General features: G+C 43.0%; 1 protein-coding gene across 2 annotated transcripts in view; it reads left to right on the top strand.

The window, feature by feature from the left end:
- The first annotated feature begins 476 nt into the window (after positions 1-476).
- Positions 477-14,598, top strand: part of CRIM1 (cysteine rich transmembrane BMP regulator 1) — a 189,138-nt gene continuing 175,016 nt past the window's right edge. For both annotated transcript variants that reach the window (XM_061471077.1, XM_061471076.1), the window contains exon 1: positions 477-1,102. In XM_061471077.1, coding sequence (XP_061327061.1) covers positions 751-1,102 — 352 coding nt within the window. In that variant the 5' untranslated portion in view covers positions 477-750. The remainder of the gene's footprint in view (positions 1,103-14,598) is intronic.

The raw sequence follows: 14,598 nt of genomic DNA, 5'->3' as shown, positions 1-14,598 counted from the left end.
CAGAAGTGCCCCCTTTGCCGCCACCACCCCATTCCCGAGCTCTGGAGCAGCCGTCTCACTCCGCTCCTCGCTCACAGCCGAGGGGGAGGGGAGGGGAAGGGAGGGGAAAGGAAGGGAAGGGAGGAGAGAAGAGGACAGGGCAGAGGTGGGGGCGGGACGCGAAGAAGAGGAGGTGCGGCCGCCGTGGGGCCCAAGCTGCTCCTCGCCTCCGCCATCTCTTTCTCTTCAGCCCCAGGACCCAGGGCTGCGGCTAGGCTGATGTGTGCGGGAGGAGGGGGCGGGGCTAGCTTGAACGGCACCCAATGAGGAGACGCAAGCAGGCAGCCGGGGCGGGGCTAAGGCGATCACCGCCCAATGAGGGGAGGGCGGAGGGTGCACTCTGAGTGGAGCGGGTTGTAAGCAGGAGGCGAGTTGGGACTCGGGCAGACCGCGGGGTAGAGCTGCCGCCGTCGGCGCTTCACCCGGGGCGGGGGGGATCGTTCGTTGCCGTTCGTGGAGCCGGGAGCTGGCGGGCGAGGCTCGGAGGAACTGACGGACACCGCTTCCCGAAGGGGGCAGCGGGTGGAGCCGCTGTTGCCGCCGCCCGGAGGAGAAGTTTGGCTGAAGCTCCCGCCGCCGCGAGAGGAAACTTTCCTCGGGGGGCCGGAGGTGGGGGCAGCGGGAAGGAGCCGCGGCACGGTCGGGTACGCCGCCTGGCGAGGGGGCTCCCGAGAGGCTCCCCCCGGCCCAGGCCGGGCTGCGGCGGCCGGGATGTACCTGGCAGCGGTCTCGGCGGGGAGGAGACGCCCGGGCGGAGACGGCGGCTGGCACCTGGCGGCGGCAGGGTGGCTGGTGCTGCTGGCCGTGTTGCTGGGCGAGTCGGGGACGCGGGCTTTGGTCTGCTTGCCCTGCGACGAATCGAAATGCGAAGAACCGAAGAGCTGCCCCGGTAGTATCGTGCTGGGGATCTGCGGCTGCTGTTTCATGTGCGCTCGGCAACGGAACGAGAGCTGCGGCGGAGTCTACGGGCTTCACGGAGCTTGCGACCGGGGGCTACGCTGTGTCATCCGGCCGCCGCTCAACGGGGATTCCATCACGGAGTACGAAGTTGGGGTCTGCGAAGGTGAGAGGCGGCGGGACATCATCCATCTTTCCATCCATCTCTTGGGGAGGGGGTATCCGCTGGGCGGTGGGGTGGGAAGGATGCTCCTTTTCACCCCACCGCCCGCCTGTCCCATCAATGAGCATGTCTTTAACCCTTCCTGCCTAAAAAAAGAACCCTGTTTAAAAGTTTTGACCCTTAATTTTCTTAGCCTAAACTTCCAAGTTCTTCCACTTCGCCTTTTCCATAGCGGTCCACTGCTCAGGTAATAGCTTAGACCAGCTATCCTGCTGCCCACCTAAAATCCCTCGATGAGGGACTTGGGAAAGGTTTGGCAGATGTACATCGGCTGAGGTCAGTCGTACACACATGATGCCTGTTCCGGATTGCCTCCTCTGTAAGGAAACACAAAGGCTGATCATCTGTTGCAAAGTTTTCCTTCCTGTTCCTGTCATTTCATGTCTCCCTGCCTGTCCTACTCTGTATAGGATGATAAGGGATGGCCTTTTTTCTTTTTTGGAGCATCAAGGGGGAAGGGAAAAATCCCCGTGGCAGAACTCTCGAGTCACTTCTGTGTCCTGCCGGCCGCTTGTGAGGTGATGAATTGGTATGGAATGCAAGAGGAGTTAATCTCCCACCCCTCCAAATTTTGTATGTATCAGAGTCCCTGGGGCTTATTTTTCAGGTATTATAATTTAATGGGAGGCCAGAAGCAAATCTTTAGTCTCTTTTTATCTCGTACCTCCAGCTCCCTTTTCCCCCAAGTTAAGGGAAAACATGGCGCTGTAAAGAGATTACAAATAACCAGTGGTTTGGGATATGTATAAATGTATGTGAGACTCGGAGCAGGAGCTTCGACAATTCTGGAAGGGGAGAGGGAAGCGATCCGGTCTCGGCGGGTAGAGGGCGGTAGAAAGTCCAGAGAGCTGATGAGGCAGCATCTGTCCGAAAAAACTTGCATTTGAAATGATGAACTGTTTTGAGAGAGCTAAAACCGGTCGGTTTTAGTGGGCATTTGACCTCGGTCCCGCCGCTCATTATTAGTTTAAAACTCCATTTGCCTCCCTAATAAATAAGTTGCAAACCACGGTGGAGCAGGGCAGTGTGTCTCCCCTAACAAAATGTACCGTAACAAATGCCATCATCCCCTGCTGTTGCTTGGGTAGGACAAGCTCTTAAAAGCTCTGTAGTTAAACAATTTTAAATGACCTGAAACTACTCTGAAGACCCTGGTTGATACCATGTTGCTGAATATGTGCATTGCTATAGTCTTTCTCTCCTATTAATATTTTGAATATGTATTGTAAAAGTTTTCTTAACTAGAAAAGTACAAGCAGAAAGGGAACAGGTACTTCAAAAACATGTCTAGATTTGGGTGAGTTTCTCTTCTTGCATGTTTTCAAGTAAAAGGTGGGCTTAGATTCTCCCCCTTGCTTAAAGGAACTAAAAGCGTGCAGTCATTAAATGCCTTAATATTCCAACGTCCTTACTGTATCACAGTACGGATGTCTCTGGCAGTTTAGGAGTATTTCATTCCTTTGAAGTGATGCAATCTGTACGTTGCTGTAGTTCAGCTAGTAACACGTCCCATCTACTGTTGAAAATAGTATGAAGCATTTGTTGGCAAGATTGCATTTCAATTAGCGTTGTAGTTTAGGAACTAGTTCCAGCTGTCCCTATAGAAACAGTCAGGGAGATAACTTATCTATTTAACTCTAATTCTTGTAAGCGAAAAGCAACTGAGCTGAACTGTCAGCCTAATAAATAGTCCTTGAATACCTGTTACTTGAATTGTCAGGAAGCTGCCTCATTCTAAGCAACAGAAGTAATGTGGTGTTGTTCATGGTGTGTGTTGTGTGCAGGAGGTGGCAGTTAAAAAGGGCTTAATGTACTACCTCCAGTCACTAGAATAAGGTTGATTAGCTCTATATTTTTCTTAATTGTGGTGACCTAAACAGTTATGCCATTTACAGGCACGTGTTCAGTAGGCTAGGCTGGTGATGTCTGATGTGTGAGTAGCACTAAGCTGTGCCTTTATCCGTTGATGGAATAACTGCTCCTTCTTATTTTTTATTTTTTTCCCTGTCGGGAGCACAAACCCTTTCCTATCACAGTTCAGGGAGGAGGGAATGGAGGTGATTTACAGCACTGTGTGAACAGAAAATGATCTTTTTACTCGCCTTCCTGTCTCTATCCTTTTCCTTCACTGCAGTTTTTTACACTGAAATGACCCCTACTGGCTACAGTTATAAGCATATATTTTTATAATTACTGAAGCTTCAGCAGTGTCTTATTTCAGAGTATCAACACATCCTAAGCTACAGAAAACTTTCAGAGCTGGAGTTGCAGCAGGTAAAAATGCTTGTCTGCTAAATTAGTTTTACTGTTTAACACATGGCTAAGTGAGTGCTGTAACATCTGATGGAGAAGTCTCTGTGGCATCTGTTGATGATAGCATCTCTCTCTGGAACTAGAAAAGGAATTGTCTTTGTTAAATCAGTGTTTATTAATGAAATCTGTTGTTCTTTCCTTTATCCTTCTAAAATCTGAAGGAAGTCCTTTTTTATATTGCCTCCTTAACTGTTCACAGCTTTGTCATTCTAAGACTCCATTTGTGCTGTTATCCTGAAGTATGTAAATACCCTTCCTGAACTTAGTTGTTTTTTGTAATGAACAGTTCTGAGGTTGGCTTTTCCTGGCACCCATGGGTGCCCTTCCTGAAGGGCAATCTTGAGAAACTTTTCACACCTCCAGCCTCTCTTGGCTTTTCAGGGATGGTACCGGATTGACTTGATGAGGTGTTGAGAGCCTACAGCCCCTTCCAAACTCCTAGTGTTGAGAAGTTGTGAGCTCAAGTCAGGAACTGCCCTTGGTCGCCTTTGAAGATAGACCTAGAGCCACCCCCTGATTAGACTGGAGATCTCCAGAAGCACCTTAGCCTCAGCTTCTTTGTGGCAGTCCAGCTGGGCAGGGCTTCTGCTTTCTTGGGGATCCAAAAGCCTTGGAAAAGCTCTGCCAAAGAAGTTCAGTTACTCTCTGAAGGCATTTCTTGTGGTGGCCCTTGTCTGTTTCAAGACTTCCCCAATTTCTGGTGCTATTAGATGAAGAGGCCTTGATTGCTTTCCTAAACTCTTCTAAGGCATAACAGCAGCGTATAAAATAACACTGAAAATGAGCTGAAATTATTTTTAGCTGTGTAACAAATGTAAGTTTGCAATATATTTGAAATGCATAGTTAACAGAACTGCTAGTCTCACAGTATTCTTGGGTTCCTTTTAGAATACACTTCTATATGAGTAGAATAGAAAGAAGGTATTTCTGCTCCAGTAGCTTACCATGTAGTACTTTGGTTTAGTTTTGGTAGGGTTTTTTGTGGGTTTGTTTGTTTGGTTTTGTTTTATTTTTCTTTGTCAGCAGGGAGGACAGGAGGGAAGAATACAGTATTTTTGTGTACTGTAGGTAATTTAAGGCTTACCTGGAATACCTGAGGCTTGTGTGCTGAATGTGTAGCTTCTGAACAGGGATTCCCTTGGGACTAGCAGAAAGATACTGTAGCAGATTTTAGGCAAGTAGCAGGAAGTGTGCAGGTTAATCATCTAGGATGATGGTAGAAGCTTGCCCTAATACAGGTTTAGTCCTGGTCTCTGGAAGCTTGGAGCGTTACTGTCTCACTCCTTGCTTAGGCAAATGGGAGAGCTTGGGTATTGTTTCCTCCCTGCTTTAAAAATAGTCTGGACTAATATTCCTCCCCTAGAAACATATAATGGAGTATGATATATGTAAGGGCACTGTGCACTCTGTGTAAACAAAACACTGTGAAACTGTAGCTGTGGGAAGAAATTAAACATTGAAAACCTAACTTCTTAAAAAAAAAAAACAAAACAAACCAAAAATCCAAAACTTTTGCAGGAGGGGAGCTAACTTGCTTTTTTTTGTTGTTGTCTGTCTGTTCAGGCATTGGTTTACATGTATACTAGCGGAGTTATCCTTTGGTTTTCTGAAGAATAGCTTGCTTACAGACTGGCTACTATTTTTGCCACAAGTAGTGCTGCTGCTTGTGACTTCTGTAGCCAGTACCCTTAGGAGAACCTTGTCTTCAGTTCTTCTCAAGTCCAGTACTCTCTATCTAACGGGTCAGTGAACTCAAAGCCTAGAACTTAATGCTTTGTGTCCAGACACACTTCTGTACAACATACTTGGCTTCTGGCCTGTGATGCAGTCCAGAACCCTAAAGATTAGGTAGCATTTTGCTTTGAATATGAGTTACTGAAGTTCAAGTAGTTGAGAAGTTGCATGTGAGTAACCTGGTGGTTTATGTCTGTTTGACCAGAATGGTGTTGTCCAGATTTATAAACTTTTGATTTGTTTAGTTTTTTTTTGTTAATCTATTGTATAGTGAATGGCTGGAAAAATGTCCAAATAGTCCTGATGTCCATATGTATACAGAGAACTCCCTCCATAAACATCAAGATAGAACTGGTGGTCTAGTTGGGGACTTAATCAGTATTAAGTGGTGCACCAGATATTAAGTGGGGATGAAGGAAAAAATTCATGGTGTCAAAAAAAGTAAAGTATCAAAAATTACTGAACTTGTGAAACTGGAATGAGAAGTAATTCTTTGGCAAATATTCAGCTTTTGATATGATGGCCTTTATTTCACAGTTCCTTTACCCCTACCCCCCAGAAAAAGCTTACTAGGCACATGCTGACTTCTTATGTACAGGCTGAATAATCTGTAAGTTATTTCTACTCTGTCTTGTGTCAATGCCAAAATCTCCACAACAGTAAGAACATGCAGCTTTCGAGTGTGGCATGGAATTTGAATTGAATCGGGTGCTTATTTGACTTGGAAATGGTTTCCTCTCTGTTTCTGGGCATCATGTTTCAATTTTAGAAATTGCTGGGTTCCAATATTTCAAGAAAAATGAAATGGAAAAGTCCAGTGGAGAAGAGGAGGGCTATTGGAGGGGTTTTGCTGTTGTGGATCAGCACAGTTGGTTTAAAACCAGAAATCTCACTGTGGGTAGGCTTAATGACTAAATCTTTTAATTTCTCTTAAGAAGAATATTCTTATTTTTATTTTTTAAAGCCATTTAATCTCACCTGTTCACAGTTGTGATTTTATTTTTTTTTTACCCTGTAGAAAACAGTTATTTCATCACGTTCCCCAAAATCATGCTACTTGCAAAAAAAATAACTGCCTTCAAACTTGTCATACAGTAATTTCTTCACCCCTAGGCATGTTTGCTGGTTTAAGTACCCTCTAGCTGATTCAAGAATACTTGCATAGTACTTAGTCAACCAAAATATCATTTGCCTGACAGGTGCATTATGCAATAATTAATCCATTGATATGGTTCAAAAATGCCTTCCTCTTTCTCTTTCTTTTCCATCTCTTCCCCAAGGATCGTTGATCTAAATGAGTAAAGTTTACAGCATCTTGCAGACAGGACCAAATGTTTTCCCTGTTTGGATGGATTAAATACTTTGTAGAAGTGACCTATTAAATGTCTCTTGTGACTTGTAAACGGCTTTCATTTGAGAATGCATTTAATCCACAGTGAATTCAGGATTTTGACAAAGACTTCAGGTGACACAAGTTGTGTAGTCTGACCATGCTGTGTTTTAACTCTGCCTCTCCGTGTGTAAGTATGCAATTTGAAAAATGACAAATACTAACATACAAAGCTTATGTGTATGGAGAAAATTATGAGTATAAAATAAGATGGGAAGATGGTCTCTACACAAAGTTATCTTCCCTTATACAAAGTTATCTGGCTTAAATTCCACATAAGCATATGGATTAAAAGATGGTCCCTGAGGGAGCTTTAGTCTAAACAGACTAGTTTTGCCATGTCTGGGGGAAATAATCCCTTAGTAATGTATTGAGATGGATGGAAGCAGTTCACACCTTTACCAGAGGCAATATTCAGACCCTGGCAGCTTTCACTGGGTATACTGGGTACTTCTGAATCTGCTGATGATGTTAATACCTTTTGAGTCATGAGTGTGCAGGTCTTTCAATAAGAAAGCAAACAGGAGAATATAGGGTTGTGGATAAGAGGAAAAGCCCTAGCTCACAGGCATGCACCCATTCCCATGTTCATACTCATTTCCAGAATTTTAAGCCTTAAATAGGCACTCACCTTGATACTGATAGGCTTCAGATATTGGGGTCTTTTATTAAGTAGTGAAAAATTTAGCAAGTGTAATGTTTCTCAGTCTGAGAGAGCCCATTCTGTTGGATGACTTACCCATGCTTTGATACAGCCGATTTTCTGTGTTCAGGATTTTGTTCAGGAAGACTGGATGTGTGCATGTCAGGTGTTTCTTCTGCTCACTGATGGGCTCTTGATAAAAAGGTGAGGTCATACTGATAATGGTATTACATGTGCTAATGTAAAATATGCTGCTTTGATAATAGAAAAAGTCAACTTGACATCTGTCTTTAAGTTAGGTCTAAGGAAAAGGAAAAAGAGAATCTGGGTTATGTAGAGGTTTTCCTGTAGTCTCTGTGACCAAGAAATTGGGTGTAATTCCTCTGAAGCATCCTGTAATTATGGTGCTCGGTGATGTTGCCTTAATGACTGAGGGGATAAAGTGGCAAAAGGTTTAGGATATCGGGTTTCTTCTAATAGTGTGGATTGTGCTTGCTATAGGTTGCTTTGTTCATAGCCCTGTTACAGAACTTGTCTTAGCCAAAATTTTTCCATCTTCTGTCAGCTTTGCCTCTGCTGAGCAGTTTCTGCACTCTCTTGGTCAGCTACTTCTTTGCAGTGAGTCTGGTATGTGCTGTTATGTGTGCAGGCTTGTGAAGTGTGTGTGCAGAGGGCAACTTGGTGAAAAAAAACCAAAAAGTGGCATTTTAGCCCCCTTTGGGAAGTGGGTACAAAGGTTTTGCTCTTCTCCAAGGCTTTAATAATTACTATTTTAAGGAGTTTTCTGGAGCTAGAGGAAAAATCTGCTAGGACAGCTGAAATGGTGCTGTCCATGCTCATTCTAATCAGGGGAGTACTGGCAGAGGCTCTGACTGAGCAATTAAATCCCAGGAAGCTCTAGTATTTTCAGTCAACTATTTACAAACAAGATGGAGGTGTGGTCATAAGATTAAAATACCTTACTTGCAAGTCTTTTTCAGGTGCTTAAATGTCTAGGAGTCACACTTCAAAACTAACCAATTATTTCAGACAGTCTTTGGGGCAGAAGGCTGTTGGAAATATCATTTAGTCTTGTTCGGGGGACCCCTAGTAGCAAAAGTCATAGAATTAAGTAGCTTGGAAAAGACTGTTGAGATCATCAAGTCCAACTGTTAATAGTGAAAGTCATAAACAAAAAAAGCCAAATGAAATGCACACCAACCCCTCCCTGCCCCCCCCCCCCCCCCCCCCCCAAAAGAAGAAACCATTCCCAAAGCAATAAATAATAAACCCCAAACCAAGCAACCAAAACAATTAAATTAAAAAGGGGGGGGGGGGGCACGTTGCCTGGAGAACTGAAATACTGCAGAGAGCAGGAACAAGGGAAAACTTTAAAACTTTAATAGTTATTCAAGTCACATGCTTCACTTAACACTTCCATTTATCTCCTTGCTTCCTTGGAGTTTCTGATAATTGAGGAGAAAGCTGGTTTGTTTAAATGCTTTCTGCATTCCTTAATGTGAAATAACTGCCTGAAGACACACGCAGAGCTGCTGCAGTGAAATTTTTTCTTGCTGTATTAGGGATTTGATCACCTGAGATTCAAGCTCTAGCTTGAATAAGGCAAAGCAGGCAGTCAGATTTGAGATGAGCCTTACCATGTGTGGTGCTCCTCAGGTATCTAAATGTTGTGGTATGGTTTTGCTTTCGAGCTTTGACTAGAAACTCTATCAGGAGACTGCAGAGCCCTTTTGTACTGACATGCATTCCATGTGAAGGTTCAGTCTTGAAAAGCAGACCCTTCCAAAAGGTAGTAAAGCCACCTTACTGTAAAACTCTCAGCTGTGTGTCTTACCATAAAAGCTTCTGCCAGCTCTGGTCCCTGACTCATGACTTCACTAAAGGAGTAAGTTGCGAGAGGGGAGAGGATTGCAGCCAGTACATGAGCTCAAACTAGCTTCAAGGCTAGCCTTCCCTTCTGCTGCTTTTCAAGGTCTGGGGCTGGGTTTCAAGCATTCTTTAGTGGTGATTACTCATTTCTATTGTTCAGCTTCTCCAAAACATGCATTTCCTTTCCATCGTTCTTTTTTTCCTGTTCAAAGAGAAGCCAAAGCCTACTGCCAAGAAGTATTTCCTTTTTTAATTTTAGAAAGTCTGTAGAATCCTCTCGGTCTCATACCATCTTAATGAATAGCACTGATTTGAAAATGCTGTTGTGTATACCATTGTGCAGGAGCGGTGGGGCTAAGATCTGGGTCTGGCTTAATGGAGAAGCTTCTAAAAGGTTGCCCCATTCCCAGAGTGTAGTACCAGTCTCAGTAAGGATCACTTCTGTGTCACCATGAAATCCATTCTTCCTCCTCCTTCAAATGCAGGATTTAAAAGGATGCAAGAGTGTAAGATGTGACTGACTGTCCCAGATTAGGAATGCATTTGATGGTCTCTTTTCTCTTCAGCATCCTGAGAATCTGCCGTCATGCTTTGAACAGGCTGAAACAGCTGAGTTGCAGTTAAATTATGGGAGTTCACTTAATTCATTTCAGTTATGTTTTACTACCCTCCCAAACTGTAATGTAAGATCAGTGTGGATGTAATGCTTGTATATTAGTTTTCAACAGTAGAGACCATTCCAATGTGTTGCTTGTTGGTTTGAGGTGATGCATTACCTTTATAAACAGTGAAGGAGAAATGTATATGATTTTCCAAACAATAGCTGATATATTCATTGAATGTCCAGAAAAGAGGAGGCACAAAAGAGGAGATACTGCGGCAGGCAGAAGGAATTGAGAACTTGAAGGAAGGGAAAGCAAAAAATATAATTAATGGAAGAGGAGTCTCGGAAGAGGACTGTCCTTGTACTTTTAACTTGCACCTGTTTTGAGGTGATCCTTTGCAAATAGGAACAATAAATGCAGCTACTACATACTTCAAATGCAAGGCTTTGAGTTAGTGTCTCACAGTTGCATGCTTTTCTGGAACACAAGCAGCTCTTCAGATGAAGAAGATGTAAATGCTTCAGTGATGAGCATTGTGCCTCTCATGCTGCTGTGGTGCTGTATTGGGGGTGCTGGTATGTAGGATTTAGCACAGAAGTAGTGATGGAATGCTGCTTACCAGAGACATTTCTTGGGCTGTTTCCCAGACTGGACCTGTTGTTTAAGGACCTCTTGTTCAACTTGTTAATGCCTTAATCCTCTTCCCCAGTTAAGATGCATGCTATGACAGGTCTTGAGAGTTCAGCAACCCAGAGCAGCACTTGAATCATTACCAAGCTGAAGCATTTGTTTTGCAGAAAGCAAGTGATTATATGAGTGATGGCAGAAAATGAAAAAAGTTGGGAATTAATGTGATGTCTCTCCTCCCATGGCTTCTTTATGTTATAAAAGCACACCTGGAAGAATTAAAGTATTGTGTCCAAGACTTAACTCCAGCCTGAGTAAGTGCAGAACGATATTGTCAGAAAAAGGACCTTGCCTGAATGAGTTGGAAAGAGTAGGGAACTGCATGTAGATAGAAATGAAAGAGTGACTTTTGAGCTACAGTTATCAGCCTGCTTGGAGAGTTTGAACCAATTCTAGGGATGTGTGTTCAAAAAGTAGTTGAGTGGCTATCTAACAACAGTTTAATATCAATGCATGACTGCTAAGAACAGCAGTCCTTCCCCCCTTCTTTGTCCATACCCAATCATGCCAGCACAATGAGATGGTGGAAATTGCAGCTTAACAGTTCGGATAAAAATTAGCAGTTTACTTCGGGTGCTCTTCAGATGGATTACTTTTAGAAACCTAAGATTGTTAAACACCTGTTTGATCTTTGTATTTTTAAGTGTCCTAGAAGTCAGCTAGTGGATAGGATGCTCATACCGAAGTTTGAGAGGCTCTTAGATTCTTGAATTTGGGTTTTTTCAACCCTGCTTGCAGAGAAGAAAAGCATTCACAAACTGTTATATCTCAATTTCTTCCTTCCAATCACCTAGATCTGAGAGATATGCATGAAAGAGCCCTCTCCTGAAAAGGAAGCCATAAAAGAAGTCAAACACAGCATGCAGGAAAATGTGCTGCAGCCTGGAATTGTTCGTGAACTGTCCCAGGTCTCCAAATCACTGGTGTGTAAAAGTTTGGTTTTTAGAATAGTCCACAAGACATAATGATTTGGGGAATAATAGAGGCTAGGTTATATTCTTCACAGAGCCTAGACTTTGTTCAAGACTTGTTTCTGTTAGCAGCTGAGTTATTGCTGCTCCCTAAAGGAGCAGGTATGCTGTACTCGACCACCTTTTATCTGCATTCAAGTGAAGCATTAGATGGCTTTGCATAAAGTAACTTAAGCTTTGAATCAAAGTGAGACACTGGATTAATCCCTTTAGCTCCTACGAGTGCTTTGATGTGATTGTGCCTTTCATTCCAGGTGATTTTGGTCTGCCTATACTGATATGACTTCTGATGGTTTACTCTAAGTGGTAAACAAGTATTCGTTTAACAGGACCTTCAGCTTCTGCTTATGAAAGGACAAAATCAAGTAGGTAAGGGAGCCTTAAGGCTGCATGAAGGATCATGCCAGACTTTGCATTGATTAACTAAACAGAAGTAAGCTCTTGTTAACACATTTTCTCCTTCACTGATGGAAGTCTTGTTTCTAAATGAAATTGTGTGAAAAGGAGTCTGGTAGAAGATGTCTAGGCTAGAACTGGATTTGCATTCTTCCTGACTGGATGTGACTTTTTTGTATTCAGAGTAATGAAAAATGCCTTGTTTCAAGATTCATCATGTTAGATGTGTAGTTTGCAAGTATTACTGAGGGATTTATCTTCTCTTCCATCCTCTTAATGGCTACTGAGCTAATAACTTTCAAAGCATGCAGCACTGAAGACTTTAGTCTTCTTAGACTTTAGTCAACTCAGTGTTGCGCCATGCACTTTCAGTGTACCTCCTTTCTCTTGTTCCATTCTGAGAAGTCATGAGGTGACTGATAAGATATCAAACGCTCATCTGTCCTGGAAATCAGATAATACTGTGGTACTGCCAAAGTGCGTGGTTCATCTGCATTGATGCATCCTGCTGTGAGTAAGAGGTGGCGCTGCTTTCCATGCGATGTGTGTCCCACCTTATGTGAGGTGAGCAGCTTTTGTGTAGCAAGGTTCCTGCTCCTATCTGTCAGCCTTTAAAAGATGTGGTGCTGGAATACTGCAGGGCAAAACCACACAAATACACTGAACTGGTGTCTTGGAGCGTAAGTGCGCTGTCGTTGCTGTTTGTGTGGCCCAGCAGCCTGCAGCATGCTGGTCTTGAGAGGCTGGTGGGTAGAGCAGCTCCAGGGAGCCAGGGCAAGGGGACCTTGTAGCCACTGGGGTCAGCGAAGCTCCTGGCTGGCACATAGTGGTAGGGGAGAAGAAGCTGAGTGTCTAACAAGGAACAATTCAAACTGTTTTCTTAAGACTAGTCTGGGTGAAGCTGTGGTCCCTGCAGTTACAGAATTTGAAACACCAAGTCTTGGAGCGTAGCTGTAGCCTCTTTTGTTCTTGTCATTACGTGGATTACTGCTGTGATTTGTAAAATACAAATTGTCCAGGCTGTATTCCGGCTTCTCAAAAACAGGATGTATTATTGTTCTCTGAATTCTCATGATTTTTTATTTTTTTTCCTCCCTCTGCATGCATGGCCTCCTCATGATGAAAGCATCCCAAACATTACTGAAACGGCATCTTCTCTTGAAAGGAATTTTAATAGTTTCTCTTCAGGAACTTCTTCACTTCCTGTGACTTTTATTGATACAGTTGCTCTATGGGATGATAGTTTAACAGAAAAAAAAAGAAAAAAGAGAAATTACTTCCTCGGGTTAATGACTGCTCTTCCTTTGCTATTTTTATGGAGTAGAAGAGGTTCCCTTTTTCATGTCTAAAACTGACTTAGTTGTTTATTCTGTTTTCTTTGTCAGCAGGGTACTTTGCTTACTTACAATAGAAAGCAAGCAGTTGGTTATACAGGGAGAAGCATATCTGTGAGAATCTCCTGTGACGCTTTCTGTACATTATGTACTGTACTTAACTGGTAACCAGTTCTTTCCAGGTGTTGGTTGTTTTTCCCCAAAACAGGAAAAACTGGAGGGTAGCAGGTGTTCTGCATGTTTCTGTGAGCTGAGTGTACTTACATGTGAATGAACCTCAGTGTGTGTGGGTATACTGTTATTTACTATCAGTTTTCAGACTCCTATTGAGTGTCAGACTACTGAATGACAAACAGCTTGTATTTGGCTGTGGTCTTCCATATGGAAAACAGCTTCTGATAACCCCAACAACCACCAAAAAACACATCCTTCATAGGCAGGATCTATATTGGAAACTTGCTTGTTGGTGTGAACTACTAGAAAGCACTCTGTGAAAGCCGCTCTGGGGTAAAAGGATGTAAAGATCAAAAATAGGTTATTTGTCATTGCTAGAAGTTAGTGGATGCTCTGTGAGACTATTTTGTAGTATTTGTTTTGGTAGGTAGACAAGGTTAGAAAATTATCTGGCACTCTGTAGCGAAGAATATCTAGTGCCTAGTTTATCTTCTTCAGTCTTGCATAAAAAGCATGTATCTTGCTTAAACTTCTGCATTGGTGGGATGTTGCTGTATGTGATTTGACCTGAGGAAGCTTGTAGGATTGCTGATCTTGGTGGAGCTCTGGATTGACTGGATTTGTTCCTTCCTGGAGGGGGGGGGGACGGACCAAAACAAAAAAACCCAAACCCACAGACACCTTGTTGCGTGTAGCCTCCTTCTGAAAGGAACATGTGCAATTGTATATCAGTTAACATACATTTGATGGGACTGATTAAGGAAAAGCAGAATTATTTGAGCAGAGACTTGATCCAGCCTGGTTATCCCCCTGCCCCTTGACATCAAGGTGCTTGGTGTGCTTGAGCAGTTTTCCTAGAGTTGGATAGTAATCCAGGAGTGCTGGAAAACTCACTTTGGGTCATATTGCAGAACTGGAGGCCTGGCATCTGGCAGTATTTTTTGTAATAAAAAGCTATCTCTATGGAGCAAGTTCTATGTGATGTATTTTTTTTAATTGGGTTTATGAATGCTCTTCCTGATTCAATTTTGACTTTTATAACAGCTGCAGATTCTGTTCAAAATTCTCACTTCCATGATAAATATAACTTCAAGTATCTGCAAAAGTTATTTTGGTTAGAATAGTGCTCATTTGTACTATAGCTATGCATTTCCCTGAGACATCATAGCTTTTCATACAGATGGAAGCAAACAATGCCAGTAACTATAGCAAAATGGGCAGTAGAACAGCTGCAAAACATGGTATTTGGCAAATCCCACAGTTTGGATTAATCCATTATTATTTATTTTTTTTAATCTGTTATCTTCTATTTAGCACTATGTT

This window comes from Pezoporus flaviventris, unplaced genomic scaffold, assembly GCF_033815535.1.
Source record: "Pezoporus flaviventris isolate CSIRO_AGI_PZ_B2104156 unplaced genomic scaffold, CSIRO_AGI_Pfla_v1 ptg000066l, whole genome shotgun sequence".
NCBI classification, from domain to species: Eukaryota; Metazoa; Chordata; class Aves; order Psittaciformes; family Psittacidae; genus Pezoporus; species Pezoporus flaviventris.
Note: the sequence above shows the minus strand (reverse complement) of the source record. Positions and strands in the feature narration are given on the sequence as shown.